This window comes from Dryas octopetala, chromosome 7, assembly GCF_963921425.1.
Source record: "Dryas octopetala chromosome 7, drDryOcto1.1, whole genome shotgun sequence".
NCBI lineage: Eukaryota > Viridiplantae > Streptophyta > Magnoliopsida > Rosales > Rosaceae > Dryas > Dryas octopetala.
The window spans coordinates 7,386,767-7,409,232 of NC_141372.1; the positions used below are offsets into that span (position 1 = coordinate 7,386,767).

Below are 22,466 nucleotides of genomic sequence, written 5' to 3' on the forward strand. Positions count from 1 at the left end.
TCCATGGTTTTGCCAAATATAATCTCTGAAACAAAAACACACGTACAATATTCCTGGCATTGGATTTGCTCATAGAATTCACACCAAAATGGGGTTCTTCTTCGGAATGATCATTGGCATTGCCATCGGTATTGGGTTGATCGTGGGTTTTGCTCGGGCTGAGCGAGCCCGATCCAAGCTTCGCTCTGATATGGTACACACCATACAATGAAAAATATGTTTGCAATATGTTTTTTGGTTTAACTTTTGTTTTTTGAATGTTTTGGTTGATCATGTGGTGTATGATATTAGACCAAGACAATAGCAGCGTTTGCAAGGATGACAGTGCAGGATTCAAGAAAGCTCCTTCCACCTCAGTATTACCCGTCTTGGGTTGTCTTCACGCAGCGCCAGAAGTTGAGTTTATTTCATCACAACCCCCACAACTTCTCTGTTTCTCTTCATGTGTGTGTGTGTGTATTTGTATGTCATGCCCCAGATGTCTCACATTGGAAACGTAAAATATGTTAGAGTAAGTACTATATGAGCTGGTAGGTAGGGATCCTTTCGATACAAGCCGATTTTGTAAATACATTGTTGATTCATTCATTGACGCCTCGACGGTGACTTAATGGTTGTCTAACATGGTATCAGAACTCTGTTTCCAAATATCTCGTTCAAAACCTTCAAATCTCATCCCCACTTATTATGTTCACTTAATTCTTCATGCGTACACGTGAGGGAATTCTGATAGTTTAAACTTTTGGGATCTAGTGGTTGCCTAAAACCTAGTAGCCTGGTAGGTGGTACTTGGTAGGCAAGTGAAAGCCAACATGAAAGCATGGTGGATTACCATGTCCCAAATGTCCCTCATTGACAAAAAAAAAAAAAGAAAGAAAGAAGAATATCTGGAATGGTATATGACATATATATGCATATGTCTGACATGAATATCTTTATTAATTGCAGTTGAATTGGCTAAACCAGCATCTTGAAAAGCTTTGGCCATACGTTGATGCAGTAATGCTTCTCTCCTCTCTATCTCTTCTGTCAATCTTTTAGCTTCACCTCTTTAATAGTCAATACTTCTGTTTTTAATTTGTTGTTCCTTGTTGGTGCCTTAATTGTGATGGCATAGGCAGCATCGGAGCTGATAAAGAGCAGTGTGGAACCGATACTTGAACAATATAGGCCGGTTTTCTTGTCTTCACTCAAATTCTCCAAATTGACCCTTGGTACTGTGGCTCCACAGTTCACAGGTTGGTTTCATTGCAAACAACTAGCACTGCTCTCTGTAGATGATACACTGAGGAGTTAAATTTCTTTTGTTTTGCCTTTTTTCTTTAGTTACCCTTTTGAAATTGCATTCCTTGAGAAAACAAGCTGATATTGGTACTTATTGAAGTAGTTCATATCCTTCAGGAATTTCCATTATTGAAAGTGAAAGCTCAAGTAAAGGAGTTACCATGGAGTTGGAGGTACAGTGGGATGGTAATCCAAACATTGTGCTTGATATTAAAACCAGAGTTGGTCTTGCACTACCTGTACAGGTAATGTTCAACTTATTGCTTATGCTTGACAGTAATTTTGCTTAGTCTCATTAATAGGCTTTCATGACATGTATGAAAGTTGTAGTATGCCTTATTATCTTCTTTTTCCAATTGCTCTAGGTGAAAAATATTGGATTCACTGGGGTTTTCAGGTTAATCTTCAAACCACTAGTTGCTGAGTTTCCTTGCTTCGGAGCTGTTGCTTATTCGTTAAGAGAAAAGGTGTGTAATAAGTTATTGCTATCTTGTTGCTTTGTAGCATTTAGGAACAAAAGAAAATTTACTGAAGGTGGTATCAATTTACATGCAATTGCTTCTTCATGTGCATGTAGAGATGCAAATCTATAAACACGGTTTTATATGAAAATCATACATTAGTAATTTATACATTTGTTCATAACTATATATACATGAAATACACTTGATTTTGATGTCACATTTCTTGTGCCTCTGCCTGCAGAGAAAGCTAGATTTTGTGTTTAAAATTTCTGGTGGTGATATATCATCAATCCCGGGCGTGTCTGATGCTATTGAGGTTTGAGCAAAGTTTGCCTTATTGCACTCTGATTTTTTTTTACTGCATACATGAAAGACTGCCTGTGGCTTCATGAACTTAATCACACTAACTAACCTTAATGGCTGGTGATTTCTAACTTCTGCATGAAAAATTGTGGCATATTGCACAAAATCGGTTTTGGGAGCTATCTCTTGTTGCTACTCAACCTAGGCACCATGATATACTTGTCAAAGGGATAATTAAAAGTAAGCACAGGTGGAGCAACTCATTCATGCAATTAAATCATAACTGTAGAACTTCATCAGATAACAAAACTTCTTATAGAACATTACTGTTAATTTTGAAATATTCTTACAACTAGTATTTGGCTCATAAATAAGTTTGAATCATTATTCAGACCGAATGACTCTAGGAAATTATATCGATACTTCCACATATTATGAATAACATAGGAGGCGTCTCCATTCTTTCCCCGGGAAATCCTTTTAATTACCAGGGTATTGCTTTCTAATGAAATTGTCATATTACTTCAGGAAACAATACGAGATGCTATTGAAGATTGTATAACTTGGCCAGTACGGATGATTACGCCCATACTACCGGGCAATTATAGGTATGGTAAATTTATAATGAAATGTAGAACCTTATTTTGTTTCGAAAAATCATTCCCTTTTTTTGAATTTGTTGAAGTCAAAGCTGATTTAGGAAGAACTTATTTGGAGGAGTTTTCTGACAAGAACAACTTTTCTAATGGCTTACAAAATATATTCTATAGAAGTTTAACTTCTTATGCATGTTGAGCAATGGATTGGCTAGATTTTTCTTACATATGGCCTAATTCAGTGTAAATTTTTTTAATCTGTCATAGTGACTTGGAGTTGAAGCCTGTTGGAACATTAGAAGTGAAGCTTGTGGAAGCCAAAGAGTTGACAAATAAGGACATTGTGGGAAAATCGGATCCTTTTGCTGTGATATTCATACGTCCACTTCGGGAAAAAATGAAAACCAGCAAAGTCATTGTAAGACAAACTAATGTTTTCTCTTAAGTATGTGTGATTTTCCCTTTTCTGAATAGAATTCTTTAATCATATCCTTCAGGACAATGATTTAAACCCAATCTGGAATGAGCAATTTGAGTTCATAGTTGAAGATGCATCGACTCAGACCTTGACAATACGAATTTTCGATGATGAAGGAGTTCAGGCTGCAGAACTCATTGGCTGTGCTCAAACACAACTGAGTAAGCTCGAGCCCGGTAAAGTGAAAGATGTGTGGTTAAAGCTGGTGAAGGATTTGGAGGTCCAGAGAGATACAAAATACCGGGGACAAGTGAGAATGGCATTTCAATTTTCCTTCTTCTTTTTCACCTTATTCAATAGTTTGCAGGACTTATTATAATGCACATTATTCTTGGCCTTAGGTGCACTTGGAGCTGTTATACTGTCCTTTCGGTAAAGATGGTAACATTATAAACTCATTTGACCACGACTTCGCATTGACCTCTTTGGAAAAGGTTCTTAAGAGTGAAGTTAATGGAACAGACGTCACAGAACTGACCAAAAATATTACTCAGAAGAAGAAGGATGTCTTTGTGAGAGGAGTACTATCTGTAACAGTGATATCTGCAGAAGACTTACCAGCGGTAGATTTTATGGGGAAGGCTGACCCATTCGTTGTCCTTATTATGAAGAAATCTGAAGCAAAAGCCAAGACCAGGGTGAGATTTGAGTTTACAAATTGCTTCCACTTTTGTGTGTGTGTGTGTGTGCACGCGCTGAGCGCGTATGATATCTCCCAGGTTGGTTGGAAAAAAGAAAGAATGGTTTTAAACCTTCCATTCATACAGATATTTGTTACCAAAATTAGATGAGAATTGCTATACCTTGCATTCAGATTGCTGATTTCAATATCTCATTCTCTTCTGCTTTCTCAGGTTGTTATCAACAACCTGAATCCAGTTTGGAACCAAACATTTGACTTCATGGTGGAGGATGCATTGCATGACATGTTAATGGTGGAAGTTTGGGACCATGACACTTTTGGGAAGGTAATGTCTTCATACTACAGTATTTTAATTGTGTACTTCTACTGCTTGATTAGCATGCTTGTTTGAGCTTCTGACTTCATTGATCAACTTCAATTCTAATGAAATTTCAGTTTTTAAGTTGCCATATCCAAGGAAGTAATCATAAGTGGACCAAAAAACAAAATTAAAAAAATATAATTTTCTCTTCAACTATACTAATTTCAATATTTTTTTTTTTGTCTTTTTTTTTCAGGATAGAATAGGGAGAGTCATCATGACACTGACCAGGGTCTTAATGGGGGGGGAATATCAGGAGTGTTATCCCCTAGATCTTTCTAAATCAGGAAGGATTTATTTGAATCTCAAGTGGGTTGGACAGCATAAACAGCGGGATACATAGAGCTGATCAAAGACAAAATACAGATTGTTTTTGCTGGAGTTGCAGTTCTGTTTTCTTTGCATGAATATTACAGGAAGAACTGAAAGAAAGAAAAAAAATTCATTCATTCATTCCTTGCACATATTATATTTAACTTGTCTGTCAAAGCTAAAAGAAAATCTTACCGAGTCACATGTAGTTCAGATTATTTTGCATTTCAGATTGCTTAACATGCTCATAGCTATATTTTTTCTGTTGTAGATATAGAAAGAAATTATATATATAAGTTGCATTCATTTTTCTTGTGGTTTGTTTTTCTCTTCACATCCAAATATTGACTTATCCTATATTCCTATGGAAACTAGTACGTCTATTTCTCATGACTGTACAAGTGCAAAGAAAAAAGAAAGAAATGACAACATAATTATAAGAAAAATACAACAAAACTTGTGGTTTGAATGGTTGGTTGCATAGCCCTGCCTATTTGACTGGTAGTTAAGACGGTCTTATCTCACACAGAGCCAAAGACACATCACTATACTGCAAACCTAAGCAACCATGGAGGAATCTGAGGAGCAAGAGAGCCACCATGTTCTATCACTACTAGAAGCTCTACAGAAAGCTTCCAAAGATCTACAAAGCAACCCCGTTTCCACAATATACAACAACAACGAGATAAACTCCACCATTGAAGCTCTTCTAGAGCTCAAAACCAAAGCAGACCCCATTCTCTCCACAAGTCTCTTCCACCTCTCTCAGCTACTCAGCAACCTCAAACCCCTCTTAGAAAAGCTCGAAAAGTTGCAGGGCTATGGCCTCCGGTCCCTCCTCTGCCGCCAAGTCGCCAACTACAAGATTTCCCAAGTTGGGCACGCCATGGAAGCCGAGATTCAATCTTACGTAGACCAGAAAAATGTTCAAAGTGCTGTGAAAACGCTGAAAGAATCGGCGGTGGACGAACAAAGAGTAAATGGCATGATGGTTTTAGAAAAGCGATTGTCCCAAGGCTTTGACAAAGATTACCAGGAGTTGATTTTGAGAGCAAAGGTATTCCCCATTCTTGAATTAATGCTTTGTGACTCATTGTGTTCGAGTGGGGTTCGAGACCAAGCTGCTCTTGTTGTTCTTGCTCTGGTTCAATTCAACAGGGACGTTTTTGTGGGATTGGTGATGATGGGTCCGAGTGTTAATGCTTTAGTATCAATGGGTTCGTGTTGTTCGATTGAAGTCCTTTCTTCACTGATCAGAATCATCCGGACCCCTTTGGTGGATGAAATCAATGGAGAAATCCCAAGAATCATCAACCTTTTGAACTCGGAAGAGGACTTGTCGATCAGAGTTGCAGCCATGAATTGCATTCTTGAAATTGCGTTTGTGGGCAGAGAGGAAGTGATTGATTCAATGCTTGGAGAGTGCTTGATTGAAAGACTTATGGGTCTGCAGAGAATGGAGAGTCAAGAGGAGAAGTTTCCATTTTCGAGATACGTTGCAGCTTTTGCAGTGCAAGTAGAAGTTGGAGAAGGGTTGGAGCAGAGTGAGAGAAGAGCATTCAAGTTGGAAATACTGAAGAGAGTCAGAGAAGCCTCTGTTTCTGATGCAGAGGCTGCCTCTGTTGTTGCAGAGGTGCTGTGGGGTTCTTCACCATGAAATTGGAAAAAAAAAAAAAAAAACATAGCAATAGTATTAGGGTTTTACATTTATAGTTTAGTGTGTGTATTTAAGAGGTACTAACCCAAGTGATGGGTTATGAATGTACGATAGTTTTTTTATTGCATTAACTGATCACATTATATTCTAGATAAAATTTATTTATTACACAAGACTACAAGAGTCATAATATGATCAATTAACGCGAGTAGAAAATGAGATTGCTCTAGAAGACTAGCAGTACTCCCAAGTCATACATTAGGTCCACCTAATTTTCTATGTACGTTTTGAACCTCTTAGTTAAATGACTAGCAAACATGATGGTAGTGGTGTTAGTAAGGATATGCTAATGTTGGTGATGATGCTAGTTGGGCACAAAGGAGGTACACAAATGTGTTGGCTTGCATAAAGAGCTTAATGAAGTAATTACAAAGATCTGAGTGATTATTATTTATTATCATGCTTAGTAAATTGTTAAATAATTGCTCTCTTTTGCCTGAAGTTTGGATTTTGTGATAACCACCAGGTAGGTTTATCAAGGAAATATAAGTGGGATGTAGTATCCAAGGCAAACATGGCAAGTTGGCAACATAATGCCAAATTTTCTTGTAATGGTTGTTGTCTGTGGGTGAGATTTTTCACTAACTTCTTCTGCCACTGCGAGGGTACAGGTCCTACAGGATTGCCCATCTAGTCAGCCTACACTGACACTCACTTAAAAGGGTTTCAGTTGAAGGTAACAAGTACATTGATCATCACACCTTAATAAATTTGAAGAGAACATGTGCTCCCCTTTTGTTGTTCTTCTGCCTAGTTTTTAGGCTTGTTGTTTTGGTTCCTTCTTTTAAGAGATTTCTTGCATTCCATAAAAAAAAAAAAAAAAAAAACACATATTCATAAGCGTAGGACCATATGTCTTGTGTCATGGCAACAAGCGTCATGGTCATATCGTATGAAACAATTAAATACGTTTAATGTGTTTATTTTTCTCATTATGTAACAAAAGAGATAGATATATTAAACACTTAAAATTGTCTTACGAAAGTTTTTCTAGTCATAAAGGTCCTAGCACGCTTCAATCCTCAGGTTGGGGTGTGAGAGCCAAAAAAGGATGGAGGAAAGAATGAAGAGAGAGAGAGAGAGAGAGAGAGAGAGAGAGAGAGAGAGAGAGAGAGGAGGCCAATTTATATAAATTCGGTACCAAAAAGAATGAGCAATTTAACTATTTAGAAATGGACCTTTTTTGCTGAGATAAATTGAATTTGTTTCATACAGATCATTCTACCTTTGTATTAGCAGCTAAAATACAGGTACAGGAAACGAAATGATTCAGATTTAAAAATTCAATAAAAAAGGTAGGTTGATTTGCCATGGGCATCCATTTTGAAGCTTTGTACAATGGATTGGAAGGGACTCAAAGTGCCATACATAATTGACTTTCAAAGTTATTTCTTACACTTTATAATAAACTTATAAATAAAAGTGAGTAACAGTCAAAATATGTTTATATATTAGAGTAGCCAAGCAGATCCCATCTAGTAGTTGATTTCAACTCTCTAGGACCCCAAAACTCAAAAGATCCCAAGCATATGCCTTATCATTAGGAGTTTATTTGTACTTAAAATGTAAGATCTAAAATGTGACCATATTAAAATATAAGATCTAAAATGGTCAACGTGAGATTTTATATTTTCAGCACGTTTCTTTGAGTGCAATAAATATAATTAATATGTAAATTAGTTACACGAAATTATATAATACATATATAGTGCTTTTAAAAGGCTTAAAAATGCTTTCAAATAGTTAAAAACTCTTGTTTATGTTTGGTATAAAAAATAAAAAGTAGATTCTAAAAGCACTTGGAAGCGCTTCCGGGTGAAGCACTTACCAAGTGCTTCCTAAGAAAGCGCTTTTAAGTATATTAACAAGAAGCATTTGAATTTTTTTTAAAAAAATTTATAAATTTCTAACAAAAGCGCTTCAATGAAAGCGTTATTGAGCAAAAACGCTTCCTACAGAACCACTCCGAAACAAACTTCAAATTAAACTAAACATGTGAACGAAGTGAGGAATGGTATTTTAATACCATGCTAAATTTATAATATTATACAATTCAAAATTAATTTATAGCAAGTGAAGAGGTTTATTATTATATCATTATGAGTTTATTTGTATGTAAAAAATACACGATAAATTTGTGAACATCATTGCCACAAGAATATATATGCATGTCTAATGTCTTTAATTGTGTGTCTATATATGTATTTAATATTTATTCTCTTACCTGCAAGGCTGCAACATCATTGGAAATGTCAATACTCTTTTAATTCGTTTATCTTTCTTTTGGCTCTACGCCTCTACCTGATTTTTATTATTTTTTTATGTATATCTTTTTTTTTTTTTTCTTATGTATATCATTACATAAAAGTGTTGGCATTATTTAATTTACATGATTTGTTTGGGTCTGATAATTTAATTACATGATTTTTTTTGCCCAGTTTGTTCTTTTTATTTTATTTTATTGCTTCTATTGAGTCATGTCCATGTACAGTCCCTGTCTCCCTGACTCCCTTCCATGATTTCCATCTGAATCTCAAGGAAAAAACAAAAAGAGAGAACAGTGACAAAACACCTAAATAAGTTTTTGTTTTTAATGAATGACCCTAGCTAACAATAAGCCATGTCTGATTATTATAAACAATTTGAGTAATAATTTAAGAATTTATAATAGTGTGATAATTGTCATCATCGTCATCATCTTATTTTATATTCCAACTTATGCACTCTCATCTACATACCTCACCTATTCTTATTCTAACCCTATACATATCCTTAATAATAAGCAGCCTATATCCAAGGAATAAAATTTCGGGTTTCGAGAAAATTTCGATGAAAATTTCGAAAATTTTTAAATTTCGACAAAAATTCGACGGAAACGACGAAAATTACTATCAAAATACGGAAATTTTGAATAAAACTTTACCATGTGTTTATTTAATATATTATCTACTACATTGATAAAAAACATTGAAGAAATCAAATTATATAGTAGGTTTCATGTGATATGTGATGAATATAATGTGCGCTGGAGGCAAATACTGTTAAATAAAATTAGTATAATAAATAAATGAAATTAGTATATTCTTTATACTTTATAAATCTATAATCTATAGACTAAATCCTAATACTAAACCCTATATATCTATATACCTTAATACTCTTTATACTCTATAATCTATACACTAAACCATATATATTATATACTTTATACTCTATATTATTTAAGATATGGTATAAGAAATTAGAGTTTAGGTCTTTTAGAATATTTTTAATTATTTTTTTATATAAAAATGTATTGCGTTTAAAAACAACTAAACGAAACCCCAAAACGGCCAAACGAAACCTCAAAACATTTTTTTTTTTTCCAATTGCCCAAAGGCTTCAAATCCCAATCAATCCTAAATCTTTTTTTTTTTTTCTGCTGGGAAATTTTTCGAAATATGTTTAATATGGTGTTAAAATTTCTATACTTCTAAAAATCAAATTTTTTGGTGAAGAAAATTTCAAAATTTAACACCTTGCTCACAAGTTAAAAAAAAACAAGTAAAAAAAATAAAACTCTTAAAAATCTTTGCTAGTATTAGTAGTACAAGTGTAACAAGTGTACAATAGACACTAGTACATCTTGTATTGGACCAAGCTTACAGAGGGAAAAGCTTATCCAAATCCAATGCACAAGTTTACTTACAATAGTCCAAAGTGAGCCCAAGGGCTGTTCTCAAAACAGAAAACGTGGCTTTTGACCAGTGAGCAGTGAAAGGTGAATTAGAAAAAGTCAAAAAGGTTAATCCAAAGGCTAAAGTGAATAATGCATTGGAAGAGTGGAATTATTCTTTGGCAGTGAGTAGTGAGCACCGGCATTTGACCAGATCGAGCTCATCGCCATCTTTGCCGACGCTGCTTGTTGCTTCACTCCTGCCACTCTTGTGAAACAGCACCTTCCCTCAGTCAGTCACTCCCTGAGATCGATCGATCCTTCCCTCTCTGATCTCCTCTCTCCTCCCTCTCCCTCTCCCTCCCCGATCTCCCTCTCTTCTCTCCGTGCGCGCCGATCTCTTCTCTCCGCGCGCCGATTTTTTCCTCCTCTCTTCTTTCTCCCCAGCGACGACAGGCAACGAGGCCGCCTCTCCTTTTCCTCCCATCTCTCCCTCTGGTTCAAGCTGAAAATTTCGCCGAAATTTCGGTGAAATTTTTCGAAATATGTTTAATATGGTGTTAAAATTTCGATACCCTTAAAAATCAAAATTTAACACCTTGTCTATATCTATATATTATCTAATATTATGACCAAGGTGTTAAATTTCGATTTTTAAGGGTATCGAAATTTTAACACCATATTAAACATATTTCAAAAATTTCGGCGAAATTTTCAGCTTGAACCAGAGGGAGAGATGGGAGGAAAAGGAGAGGCGGCCTCGTCGCCTGTCGTCGCTGGGGAGAAAGAAGAGAGGAGGAAGAGATCGGCGCGCGGAGAGAAGAGATCGGCGCGCACGGAGAGAAGAGAGGGAGATAGGGGAGGGAGAGGGAGAAGGAGGAGAGAGGAGATCAGAGAGGGAAAGATCGATCTCAGGGAGTGACTGACTGAGGGAAGGTGCTGTTTCACAAGAGTGGCAGGAGTGAAGCAACAAGCAGCGTCGGCAAAGATGGCGATGAGCTCGATCTGGTCAAATGCCGGTGCTCACTGCTCACTGCCAAAGAATAATTCCACTCTTCCAATACATTATTCACTTTAGCCTTTGGATTAACCTTTTTGACTTTTTCTAATTCACCTTTCACTGCTCACTGGTCAAAAGCCACGTTTTCTGTTTTGAGAACAGCCCTTGGGCTCACTTTGGACTATTGTAAGTAAACTTGTGCATTGGATTTGGATAAGCTTTTCCCTCTGTAAGCTTGGTCCAATACAAGATGTACTAGTGTCTATTGTACACTTGTTACACTTGTACTACTAATACTAGCAAAGATTTTTAAGAGTTTTATTTTTTCTACTTGTTTTTTTTTAACTTGTGAGCAAGGTGTTAAATTTTGAAATTTTCTTCACCAAAAAATTCGATTTTTAGAAGTATAGAAATTTTAACACCATATTAAACATATTTCGAAAAATTTCCCAGCAGAAAAAAAAAAAAAAAGATTTAGGATTGATTGGGATTTGAAGCCTTTGGGCAATTGGAAAAAAACAAAAATGTTTTGAGGTTTCGTTTGGCCGTTTTGGGGTTTCGTTTAGTTGTTTTTAAACGCAATACATTTTTATATAAAAAAATAATTAAAAATATTCTAAAAGACCTAAACTCTAATTTCTTATACCATATCTTAAATAATATAGAGTATAAAGTAAAGTAAATGATTATAAAACCCAAATTTGAGCTCTTTATACCTTTAAGACCCTGTGCTTTTTTCTTGTTTCGAAGGAGGTCCAATAACACCTAACCCGGTCCACATTCTAACGTTCCTCTCTTCTCCGTCTTGTTTTCTCCGTCTCTCTCTCTGACCTCACTCTGTCTCACCTCGTTGGCTCAGAGCTCATTGTTGAATGGCTGTGCCGATGCCCTGCAAGATTTGCTCGCAGAGCTTCTTCGCGCTGGCGAAGATGGTCCTGATGCAGGCCTTGGGAATCGAATTGTTTTCAGCGAAGTAGGCTTCGAATCATCAATGGCGTCGATGGGGTTGGTGGTGGACTGGTCATCGAGCACGGTATCCAGGTATCCATCTCTCTCTCTCTCTATAGCTTCGATTCTCTATTTCTGTTGTTGATTTACTCGTTTTGATCTGCGATTCAATTTTGCCTTGTTCGATTTCAATCAGATCTGCATCTTGTGCTAAAAATAGGTTTATGGCCATTTCCTTTCAAACTCTGGCCAGGTACTCTCTCACTTAAGATCACTGCCCCTAATGTTGTTGTCCTTGTTATTGACATGGGCTATAGATTTCGATTGGTGCTTACAGGAAAAACTTGAAATAAGTAATAGTCCATAAGGGCCAGATAACTAGTCTTCTCAAAGGTTTGATATTTGGAAACCGTAGCTTCCATTTTCAGTATACCAAGATCTAGGGTTTTGGAATTCACTTTTTCAACTAACTAAATCTTGTTTCTATCATTCTTCTACTATTATTTGAAGCAGTTACGCATCCTAATAGGTATTTGGCGATTGCAACCAGTGGAGGCTTGAATCAACAAAGAACTAGGGTACCTTTCTTTACTTTTGTTTCTCTTCTGCAGTATTCTAATCATAATTAGTTCATTGATGTTTTTCTTAGCATGTTGGAGAAGATGTTGGATTCCAGCCAAACTCCAATTCTTAAATTGATGGCATAAGTGAGAGGGTGAAAACGTTAGGCAGTATAATGTAGAGTAGGAGTTTGCCTGGTGTTGATTAAGATATTGATGCTTGGATGTATGAATTTCTAATCATTTTTCTTTCCTTGCATTGGTGAGAACTCTGAAGACACAATGCTTTTATCTTATTTGTTGATATCCATGGTTTTCTATATCTGATATTATAATTAGTGGCAGGTCGGTTGGCTTTGATTCAGTTGATTTTTCACTGGAATTAGATTAGCTGCCTCTTATATTAGGGATCCAGTGAATATATTTTCGGTAATTATCTTGTGCCCTACAATGATCATACTTTTATCTCGTCACATTTGTGCTCCTTGGTTACAGAGTTTTGGTATAAATTTTTTACTTCTGGTGTGGAGCTTACTGCACCTATACCTTTCGCAGATTACAGATTCCATTGTTGTTGCTCGTATACTAAATGCTAGTCTTCTTGTTCCCAAGTTGGACCAGAAGTCTTTCTGGAAGGATGTGAGGTTAGTCATTACTGATATATGTATGCTACCCTCTTATTTGCACTATGGATTTTCGAATTACATTAACCTGTTCAGATGTTATAAGTGTGAACATATAAATGCCTTTACTTGTTAAAAGTTTATATGACAAATCTATTGCTTTTCTTGTGCAGTAACTTTTCAGAGATCTTTGATGTTGATTGGTTTATATCATTTCTATCAAAAGATGTTAAAATTGTCAAGCAGTAGCTTATCATTGACAACCTCAAGTCACTGTCTTGTTTAACTCCTTAGACACCTGAGGTTGTTCTATTAATACTTGAATGTATGCAGCGTTCTAATTCATCTGATAAACTGTTCTATATCCATATGTTCTAATTCATCTTATAATTGTTACTGTTCGTAGGTAACAATATGTAAGTGAGGTTATGATTGTTACTAACAAGCAGTAGCAATATGTAAGTGGGGCTATGACTGTTTTTGACAAGCATATAGAACATGTTACTTGTATTATCTGTTTTTGATAGTGACAATTGTTAAATAGCATTTTTTTGACAGTGGCTATTTTTTTGGCAGTGGCTATTGTTAAAAAAAAAAAAAAAAGACACACGGCAGCTTCAACAAAAAAGTAAAAAAGAAGAAGACACATGACAGCTTCATAAAAAAAAAAAAAAAAAAGGAGGTATATGGCTGCTTCAGCAAAAAGAAAAAAAGAAGAAGACAAAGATTTTTGTTTAAGTATTTTTGTTTTTTATGGGTTTATGTTAGAAAAATACATAAGATTTGTATATGTATGTTGTTTCTGGGTTTTTTTTTTGGCACAGTAAGAATAGTCATTGTTCGATAGTGGTAATTATTATAATAATTGTCACTGTGACAGTAGCAATTAGGTGATTGTTACTGTGTGATAGTAGCAAATTAACAATCACCTGATTTGTTACTGTGTGACAGTAGCAATCAGGTGATTGTTATTGTGTGACAGTAGCAATCAAGTGATTGTTAATATCTGAATTTTGTAATTTTCTATGAATTTTAGTGATTGTTATTGTATGACAGTAACAAGATATATTAGTTATCTTCAACATGTGATTGTTACTGTTAGACAGTAGCAATAGGTGATTGTTACTATCAAACAATAACAATATCTTATTGTCACTGCCAGACAGTAGTAATAAGTGATTGTTACTATCAAACAATGATAATACTTGATTGTCACTGTCCGGCAGTAGCAATAGGTGATTGTTACTATTTGATAGTAACAATTATATTTACTATTAAAACGTAAAAGATTATGGATGCCTTATCTTGATTTTTTGTATTTTATACTGGTTATTATTTAATATGTTTATGAAATGAAAAATACCTAAATTATGAATTTTTTTTTTTGGTAGTTTATGTACCAATTGGTACTGAAATGAGAAAATAAAAAATGAAGGGAAAAAATGACATTTTTAAAAAAATACTGTAGTGCGCTACAGTAACGGCGTCACTGTAGCGCTGTTACTGTAGCACTGGTTTTTTAAAAGTGGGCCGCTACAGTATTTTACTGTAGCGTGTGGGCCGGATGAATAGTAAATTTAAAAAAATGGACTTAAAAAAAAAAAACCCTATAAAGTATATAATATATATGGTTTAGTATATAGATTATAGAGTATAAAGAGTATTAAGGTATATAGATATATAGGGTTTAGTATTAGGATTTAGTCTATAGATTATAGATTTATAAAGTATAAAGAATATACTAATTTCATTTATTTATTATATTAATTTTATTTAACAGTATTTGCCTCCAGCGCACATTATATTCATCACATATCACATGAAACCTACTATATAATTTGGTTTCTTCAATGTTTTTTATTAATGTAGTAGATAATATGTTAAATAAACACATGGTAAAGTTTTATTCAAAATTTTCGTATTTTGATAGCAATTTCCGTCGAATTTTTGTCGAAATTTAAAAATCTTCGAAATTTCCGTCGAAATTTTCATCGAAATTTTCATCGAAATTTCCTCGAAACCCGAAATTTTATTCCTTGATTATGACAATCATACTTTGTTTCTCATGAATTGTTTTCGTTTTTCTTCAGTTGAAGCTATCTTATTGTTTTTAGTTATTCATGTCATCATGCGAATCAACAAAAAATTGTATACCACCCCAAATTTTTTTTCTTCTGTATTCCTCATAAAATTTAAGATGATAATAAAAGATGAACTTTAGTCGTAAATATATAAATAAAGTGTTCTATAATTGAAACTATAAACACTAGCACACCATTATTAGATATTGATTAAATGAATAAATATTTTCTCTAATGCAATATGAGTTATATAGGATTAATGTGAGATGTGAGACACTAATAATGATCTATTAGTAATCATACATCAACAAATTGACAATGCGATGTTACACTTTGCATTAATCCCACAAAATTCACCACACATTAAATTCTCGTAAAAAATCAATAGCAATTAAACTTAATCAATGAACCTCTTTAGTAGTTTGAAATCCAATGAATGTGATGTGCGATTTAAATGGGAATATCATAGATGCCCAAGTAAAGAGGGTCCTCTATAAATAGCTTTCAGTGCTTTTATGTTTTAATAGACATGGATAATGAAAGAAGGAGATGTTAAATTAAATAGCACAACATTAAAAACCAATAAATATCTAACTAATATCATTTTGAGATTAATAGTAAATAAAAAAGAATTCATCTTTAATTTTGTAAAGATTATTCGTATGAGTAAGAGTAAGAACAAAATTAAAGATTGATTCTTATGAGTAAGAACTTAAAAACTAAAAAAGAAAAATCAGATTATAAATAAAACTCAATTGTGAATGACCATTTTATGCACTCAAAATGTGTGTGTTTAAGTGAGTTGTGCTTGTAAAAATTAAAAAAAGATAGATACATTCTCTTGGAAATAAATAAAAATTAGATATAAGACAAGCATGTAATACAGCGGGTATTAACTAATAACAGCCAAAATGTTTCAGTTATTCTTTCTATTTTTGTTAGCTTAATTTAACACTCTTCCCTCTCTTTCTTTTTCTTTCCAATATTTCTGATCTCTTTCATTTTTTGGAAGAAGCAAACCCCATTTCATCTGTTTCACACAAAGCCGCCCCGCCCCGCCCCAACCGGACCCTCTCTCTCTCTCTCTCTCTCACACACATAAATATATGCCAGATATTGGAATTCGGAACACCCTGTCAAGATCTCATGCTCACAGGTCGGTGACCCTGCAGGGAAAAATCAGAGGCAATTTCAAAGATCTGAGGACCCAAGTAGATCTTTGAAATTCCTGCACTTTCTTTATCTGGGTCTTTCTGGGTTTATCATGGGTTGGAGATACAGAGCTGGGTTGTTTCTAATTGCTGCTGTGGTTGTCATTTGGGTAACCTCTGCAGAAGTTACCCAGGTTGGTCATTTAGCTTTCTCTTTCTAAATTTGGACAAAGAATGATTCTTTTTAGCTTTTTGGGTAATATGATTCATGGTAATGATTTGTATGTGATTTTTTTTTTGTCTGATATATGCATTATGAGTTCTTGGGTTTGGAAAGGATTGAAATTTGATATGGATTTGTACCCAGTTGATGATATTTAATAATTCAGTTACCTGACTTCTAGAAAGGAAGAGTAGCTATTCATATAATGGAAGATTGGATGTTAGGTTGAACTTATTTAAGGCACTGAGCTTCACCTATTAAAGGAACATAGTAAAGATGTTAGGTCAGTTGATTTTATGAGTTCTTGGGGTTCAAAACAATAGTAATAAAGGTTTCATTTTCCTTCATTTTTATCCCTCTGATTTATTACAACCAAATGGGGCACAAGTAAAAGGTCCTGGAAATAATCAGCATAGCGAAAAGAAAAAGCACTATCAGGTTTCCTCCTTTCATCTGGTGGTGCTTCCATGGAGGACAGTCATTAGAAATATAGTATTTCCCAGGACAGAACTAGCGTCCAGTTGCATAAGCAAACAGTCGTCTGTGGTGCGTAAGGGATTGAAGGACATATTTTTTGTGTTATTGTGCCTTATCTCAGTTGGTCGGCAATTAAGTTGAATCCAAACACTCTACATATTTAACTGCTTGTGAGTCGCCATGCCTTAACTCAACTTTACTAATGGAATTTTAATTGATTAGTGGGTAACCAACTTTGATTTTTCTTGTTGAAGTGAGCTTGGAGTTAAGTAGTGGCCAAATTGAGTCCGTTAGTAACAATTGTGACTATTTTTAACCATTTTGACCATGGGGGAAATGATAACTGCTTAAATTGAAGCTGCTTCCTGAAAGCTATAGGGAAGTGAGGCCTTTTTAGCAGAAGATTGTGTGTAATTTCTTCAAGTGACATATTTGTGCATATATCCACCTCAATTGTCATGTTTTAAGACTTTCATTGGCAATTTATTGGGATTTCCTTGACATCATTTGTGTGGAGATGCCCGCAAATTTAGTCACGAGTTATAGAAAATATTTGGTTCAATTTTATGATATGGTACATTTTTGTTTACATATATACAATACTGTGCACAGCACCAGAGCTATATATCTTATTGATTATCTAGCTGACTAATATTGTCTCTACAGGGTATATTCACAGACTATAAGCAGCCATTTGCAGTAACATATCTTGGAGCTTCTCTAATGGTAGTTTACATCCCAATAGCATTCATTAAGGATTGGTTGTGTAATATACTAAAACGTCGCTCTTCTAAAAGTGGTAAAAATGCAGAGAGCATGAATGAGTGTTCTGCTGGATTTAGTTCTCCTCTAAAATCCAATGGAGGACAGAAAAACTTTGAATTGGAACTTCAAGGGTCCTTGACCAGAAAAGACAGTGATGCAGATCTTTCACCTTGTGCAGAAGGAAGGCCTTTGGTTTCTAAATACAAAGATGATTTAAATGTGCTAAAACATGATAGAGAGCTTACAACAAGGGAAATTGCTACTTATGGATTTTACATTGCCCCCCTCTGGTTTATTACAGAGGTAAGAACCTTCCTAAACCTACTTTCTTCAAGAATATGTTTCCGTTGATTTTAAAAACATTTTACCATCACTCTTGTGCTTATAACTGTAAGACAAATATTTGTATAATTGTATTGGTAGGATTTTCGACATAACAAAAAGATGCTTCATTTACATGTTTGTTTAGTATAAGACAAACTTTTGACATAATGATTATATTAATAAAATATAGAAGGGGATTATGATCAATGTGGAACAGCAGTAATTAAGAACTACACCCACAAACTACAAAAACAAGCCACCAGAAGTAAGGTAAATGACAAACAGCAGAAAAACATCAACAGAAGGCACCAGAACTTGTTAATTTTGAGGACTATTTATTTGTGATTGACACACCAGGTGCATTCCCTTTGGGTGTGGAGCAGTGTGACAGCTCTGAAAATGTGTGTGTGTGTGTTCCGACCCATGAAACTGTTTGGTTCCAAATGGGTTTGTGTCAACTGGAACCGTGTATTGAGGGGTATTTCACCATGGTAGCTGTTCCACAAGGTTCCCAAGGCGAAAAGTCAAGGGTTTAGATCATACAGTATGACAAGAACCTTGAACTTTATTGCTTTAAATATACACAGGAGAGTTTTGGACTGAACCTAATTGCTTGAAATATAAATGGCTGAGTTTTGGACTGGAGTTTGAGGTGTTGTTGGGTCCCAGACATTGATCTCATGGTATTCACCCAAATCACTAATAGGATCTTCTCCTTGCCTTGCAGATGTGAAATTTGTCATATCATTTTACAAATTTATATGTTTATTAAATGAGATGCAGCATTTCATGAAAAGTCTTTATCCATCTACGGAATTAATAATTTAAATTTAGTGTGAAGGACCACATGAGAATTCTTATTAATTCTTTTCTATTTTGCAGTATTTTTCAAATGCTGCTCTTGCGCGTACGAGTGTTGCAAGTACAACAGTATTGTCCTCAACTTCAGGACTCTTTACACTTTTTGTTGGTGCATTCTTGGGAGAAGATAAATTGAATATTTCAAAAGTGGTGGCTGTCTTTGTCAGCATGGCTGGTGTAGCCATGACAACTATGGGCAAAACTTGGGCTACAGATGAGTCACAATTGAGTGCGGCGTAAGTTTTAGCTCCTCTGTTGCTCACATCAAATTTGTTCTTGACTTCCATTTTATTTCTCTTTCTTGATGGGAGATAAATATAACTCTTTACATACCCTTTCTTGCTGATATTATGGACTGTTATTCATATATATCAACTTGCTCTTTGTAATGCATGTTTTCGCATTGACAGTTAATATTTTTGTTCAGCAATGGGAAACGCTCTCTTGTTGGAGATCTTTTTGGCCTTCTCTCAGCCATGTCATATGGTCTATTTACTGGTTGGGAAATATCTCTTTTTAAGTTCTTGGTGCGCATTTTGGTTAAATTTTTTTGACAATAATATTAACATATATATTATTTTAATGTCACAGTTCTTCTTAAAAAGTTTGCTGGTGAAGGAGGAGAAAGGGTTGACGTGCAAAAGTTGTTTGGGTATATTGGGTTGTTTACGCTTGTAGCTTTATGGTGGCTTGGTAAGTGTTGCTTGTTTCCATCTTTCAGTTACCAAAGTTCACGAAGAGGGTTGTTTATGCACACAATGGTTTCCGTGTCCCCATTCACCTTGGTTATTTTGCTCTTCTTTACATATGACTGCAATTTTCTATTCTATAGCCTGTCTAATAAGATAAATTATAAGAGAATATACTTTTTTCTAATTGTAAAATAACTGCTATCTGTTAGTACTTAAACATTTGGAGACATATGGTTTTCTTGTCCCCAAGAGCTTTGACCCACCCATCTTAACCTGTTCATTCTCCTTGTTTGGGTTACTTCCTTTTCCAGACCTTAAGCTTTCACAATTACAGGAAACAAGAGGTCTGCATTCACATCATATAACCTCCCATGTCCTGATGAACCCTCCAAATTGTGTTTCATGAGTGAGACTGCTAAATTTTCCTTCAGTTATGCTACCAGACCCTTGTGTCAAATCTTTACCCATCTTCCGAAGAGGATGTCTAGAAATCAAGCAAGGCACCGTGCTAGCTTGGTGGAAATATACTAGTATATCTGACCGTTATATGTCATATGTGTATTGCTTTCCTCTTCTTGTTAATTGCTTACTGATGCTGAAGGTTGTATTGGATCTATATTCTTGTCCAATAAATTGTCTGGGGTTCTAAAAGTGAAAGGCCATCCATCATTTCTTGGTTGAGTGATCACTTTTTTCTGTTCTTTTTTTATTTTTCCAGTTTGGCCATTGACAGCTTTGGGCATTGAACCCAAGTTTATGATTCCTCACTCTGCTAAATTGGAAGAAGTTGTTATTGCCAATGGCTTTGTTGGAAGTGTACTCTCTGACTACTTTTGGTATGTTTAAACAGTTCTTTCTTTTTATAAATCTGTGATTAACACGTTTGCTTTTTCACGTACTTCTTGATTTAAATTTTAAACCTCCACTTTTCTACAGGGCACTATGTGTTGTTTGGACTACTCCACTGGTGGCCACCTTGGGCATGTCCCTCACCATCCCCCTGGCTATGGTTGCTGACATGTTCATCCATGGCCGTCATTATTCAGTAGTTTACATACTTGGCTCTGCGCAGGTATGATGTTATCATAAATATGCATGTATTAGTGTCATATTTAGCATCTATAGTTACTAGTACAGTAGTACATCTGTAAAGCATTGCAAACAAATCAAAACATAAATAAGAAAAAGAAGGAAAAAGAAACAACTCATTCAATACCAGACTCTCTATATTAAATTTACCAAGTTCTTCATTATGTGCTGTTTAATGCACAGTATACATATTCAAACTTGTGACCAGTTGCATTCGTGATCTTTATGTTGCAGGTATTTGCAGGATTTGTAATAGCTAATCTTTCCGATTGGTTCTCAAAGAAGTTGGGATTATAGCATCTTGCTTAGTTTGGGAATCCTAATTCTTTTATGGGGCCATTTTTCTCTTCGCCAGTCTGATCGGACGTCAAGTTCTTGATTGTACAAGTAGAATGTACTTTCCCCTCAATGTGGGTCGTTGGTAATCTGTGAGGAGGAAGAGTGAGGGTGAGTATAATGTTGTATCATACTTGAATGTGTAAATCAACTCTTGGGTGAGGTTTGTATTTTCACCATGATCAGCTTTTGAGTGTGGAGCCCTAAATGTAATAAACCTTTTTGGGTTCGAAAGTAAAATTCCACTTCGTGCACTTTGTCGATGTGCTTCTCAATACGTTAGAAGACAATTGATACTAACAGACGGATCCGGGGAGGGGATGAAGAGGACCAGAAATAAACAAGAGAATTCTAAATCGACGACCCCATTATTTTTCAATACACACGTAACACACCCCAAACCACTTTTATAATTTTCCCCTTAATTAAATTTTTTTTAAAAGGAAACTAACTGTTGGAATACCCGACCCCACCCCCTATCGGACCGCCACAACCCATGCTGCCAGCAGTGCCACCCACCTCATCAACCGCACTCTCCTCCTCTCTCTCTCTCTCTCTCTCTCTCACCCTTTACTTTTCCATTTCTCTCTCTTTGAACCTCTTCTTGTTGGACAAAAAGAAGGCCGACGACCTAATCAACCTCCAAATTGGCAATTTTTCTTTCTATTTACATGGAAAAAGATGAAGCTTTTAATCTATTCTAATATTGGGGTTAATTTATTTTCATTGTCTCACCAGTCACCACCACTCAAACTAACATATTAATTGGTAATCTTCTTTAAAAGAAAAATGGTTTTAGAGATAATTTGGCACTCGTGACTAAGGAGGGTGTATTCAATTAGGATTTTAAATGACTTTGGTGGAATTAAAAAGTCTGGTAGTATTCAATCAAAACTTTTAAAGAGTTTATAAAAATCTGGTGGTATTCAATCAATACTTTTAAAAAGTCAATGGTATTCAATTAAGTGACTTTGTTGATTTAGCTACTATTATTGCAATGTGATGAATACAACTATTTGAATCATCTTAAAGACAAATTATTAGATATATCCGATACACTATGTGATGTAACCAATCTAATGTGTAAAAGTATTATTAGACGATATATTTATATTAGTAGGATATAGTATTAATAACATTCCTTCATATTATGACATATTAGATTGGTTATACCACATGGAGATATATCGGTTATCCAAAATAATTTCTTCATTTTAAGTGATGATACTGTATATTATGGGTCCTACATAAGTGGGTCCCACATTTATTAAAGAGATAGTACACCTCATAAGCAATTAACATAGTCTAAATAACAATATCCAAATACCTACTTCACAATTTATATGATGGCTGCTATTTGCACACTTTTTTTTTTTTCTTTTTGCACACCCCTATTAAAAAACAGACTATACAGCCCTGACCTCCCTTCTTTCCCTCTATTTTTTCTCTCGTTCACACCTCCTTCCCCTATTTTTTTTTTTCTTCTTCTTCTTCTCCAACCCTCCCCCAACCAGCCCCTCCAC

At 35.1% G+C, this 22,466-nt stretch overlaps 3 protein-coding genes across 5 annotated transcripts; all 3 read left to right on the forward strand.

Annotated features, from left to right (window-relative positions):
- Nucleotides 1-4,761, forward strand: LOC147279188 (synaptotagmin-4-like). The gene is made up of 14 exons (XM_086249925.1): nucleotides 1-193; nucleotides 292-395; nucleotide 511; nucleotides 949-999; nucleotides 1,118-1,238; nucleotides 1,402-1,529; nucleotides 1,650-1,751; nucleotides 1,990-2,064; nucleotides 2,580-2,659; nucleotides 2,915-3,065; nucleotides 3,145-3,375; nucleotides 3,467-3,763; nucleotides 3,980-4,093; nucleotides 4,326-4,761. Exons 1-14 carry the CDS (start codon nucleotides 89-91, stop codon nucleotides 4,470-4,472), a joined length of 1,707 nt encoding a protein of 568 aa, XP_086106051.1. The 5' UTR covers nucleotides 1-88; the 3' UTR covers nucleotides 4,473-4,761.
- On the forward strand, nucleotides 3,908-6,263 carry LOC147279189 (uncharacterized). The gene is made up of 2 exons (XM_086249927.1): nucleotides 3,908-4,093; nucleotides 4,971-6,263. Exon 2 carries the CDS (start codon nucleotides 5,010-5,012, stop codon nucleotides 6,096-6,098), a length of 1,089 nt encoding a protein of 362 aa, XP_086106053.1. The 5' UTR covers nucleotides 3,908-4,093; nucleotides 4,971-5,009; the 3' UTR covers nucleotides 6,099-6,263.
- A 9,746-nt stretch (nucleotides 6,264-16,009) lies between these two features.
- On the forward strand, nucleotides 16,010-21,191 carry LOC147279190 (EamA-like transporter family). 3 transcript variants are annotated; one of them, XM_086250936.1, is made up of 8 exons: nucleotides 16,010-16,370; nucleotides 17,543-17,944; nucleotides 18,848-19,062; nucleotides 19,254-19,324; nucleotides 19,418-19,519; nucleotides 20,237-20,354; nucleotides 20,455-20,590; nucleotides 20,842-21,191. In XM_086250936.1, the coding sequence occupies exons 1-8, from the start codon at nucleotides 16,290-16,292 to the stop codon at nucleotides 20,902-20,904; spliced, it is 1,188 nt and encodes a 395-aa protein (XP_086107062.1). In that variant the 5' UTR covers nucleotides 16,010-16,289; the 3' UTR covers nucleotides 20,905-21,191. The 3 variants fall into 3 exon arrangements, with proteins under 3 accessions (XP_086107062.1, XP_086107064.1, XP_086107063.1); XM_086250938.1 differs by lacking the exon at nucleotides 16,010-16,370 and having other exon boundaries at nucleotides 17,548-17,602; nucleotides 17,688-17,944; XM_086250937.1 differs by lacking the exon at nucleotides 16,010-16,370 and having other exon boundaries at nucleotides 17,559-17,602; nucleotides 17,674-17,944.
- Nucleotides 21,192-22,466: the final 1,275 nt, after the last annotated feature.

Excerpts from the sequence above, each read along its gene's own strand:
- LOC147279188 (XM_086249925.1), top strand. The coding sequence starts at position 89 with ATGGGGTTCTTCTTCGGAATGATCATTGGCATTGCCATCGGTATTGGG. Across the intron at positions 3,764-3,979 it reads AAGCAAAAGCCAAGACCAGG|GTTGTTATCAACAACCTGAA; the intron begins GTGAGATTTGAG and ends CTGCTTTCTCAG. Across the intron at positions 4,094-4,325 it reads ACCATGACACTTTTGGGAAG|GATAGAATAGGGAGAGTCAT; the intron begins GTAATGTCTTCA and ends TTTTTTTTTCAG.
- LOC147279189 (XM_086249927.1), top strand. The coding sequence starts at position 5,010 with ATGGAGGAATCTGAGGAGCAAGAGAGCCACCATGTTCTATCACTACTA.
- LOC147279190 (XM_086250936.1), top strand. The coding sequence starts at position 16,290 with ATGGGTTGGAGATACAGAGCTGGGTTGTTTCTAATTGCTGCTGTGGTT. Across the intron at positions 19,063-19,253 it reads GAGTCACAATTGAGTGCGGC|CAATGGGAAACGCTCTCTTG; the intron begins GTAAGTTTTAGC and ends ATTTTTGTTCAG. Across the intron at positions 20,355-20,454 it reads GTACTCTCTGACTACTTTTG|GGCACTATGTGTTGTTTGGA; the intron begins GTATGTTTAAAC and ends ACTTTTCTACAG.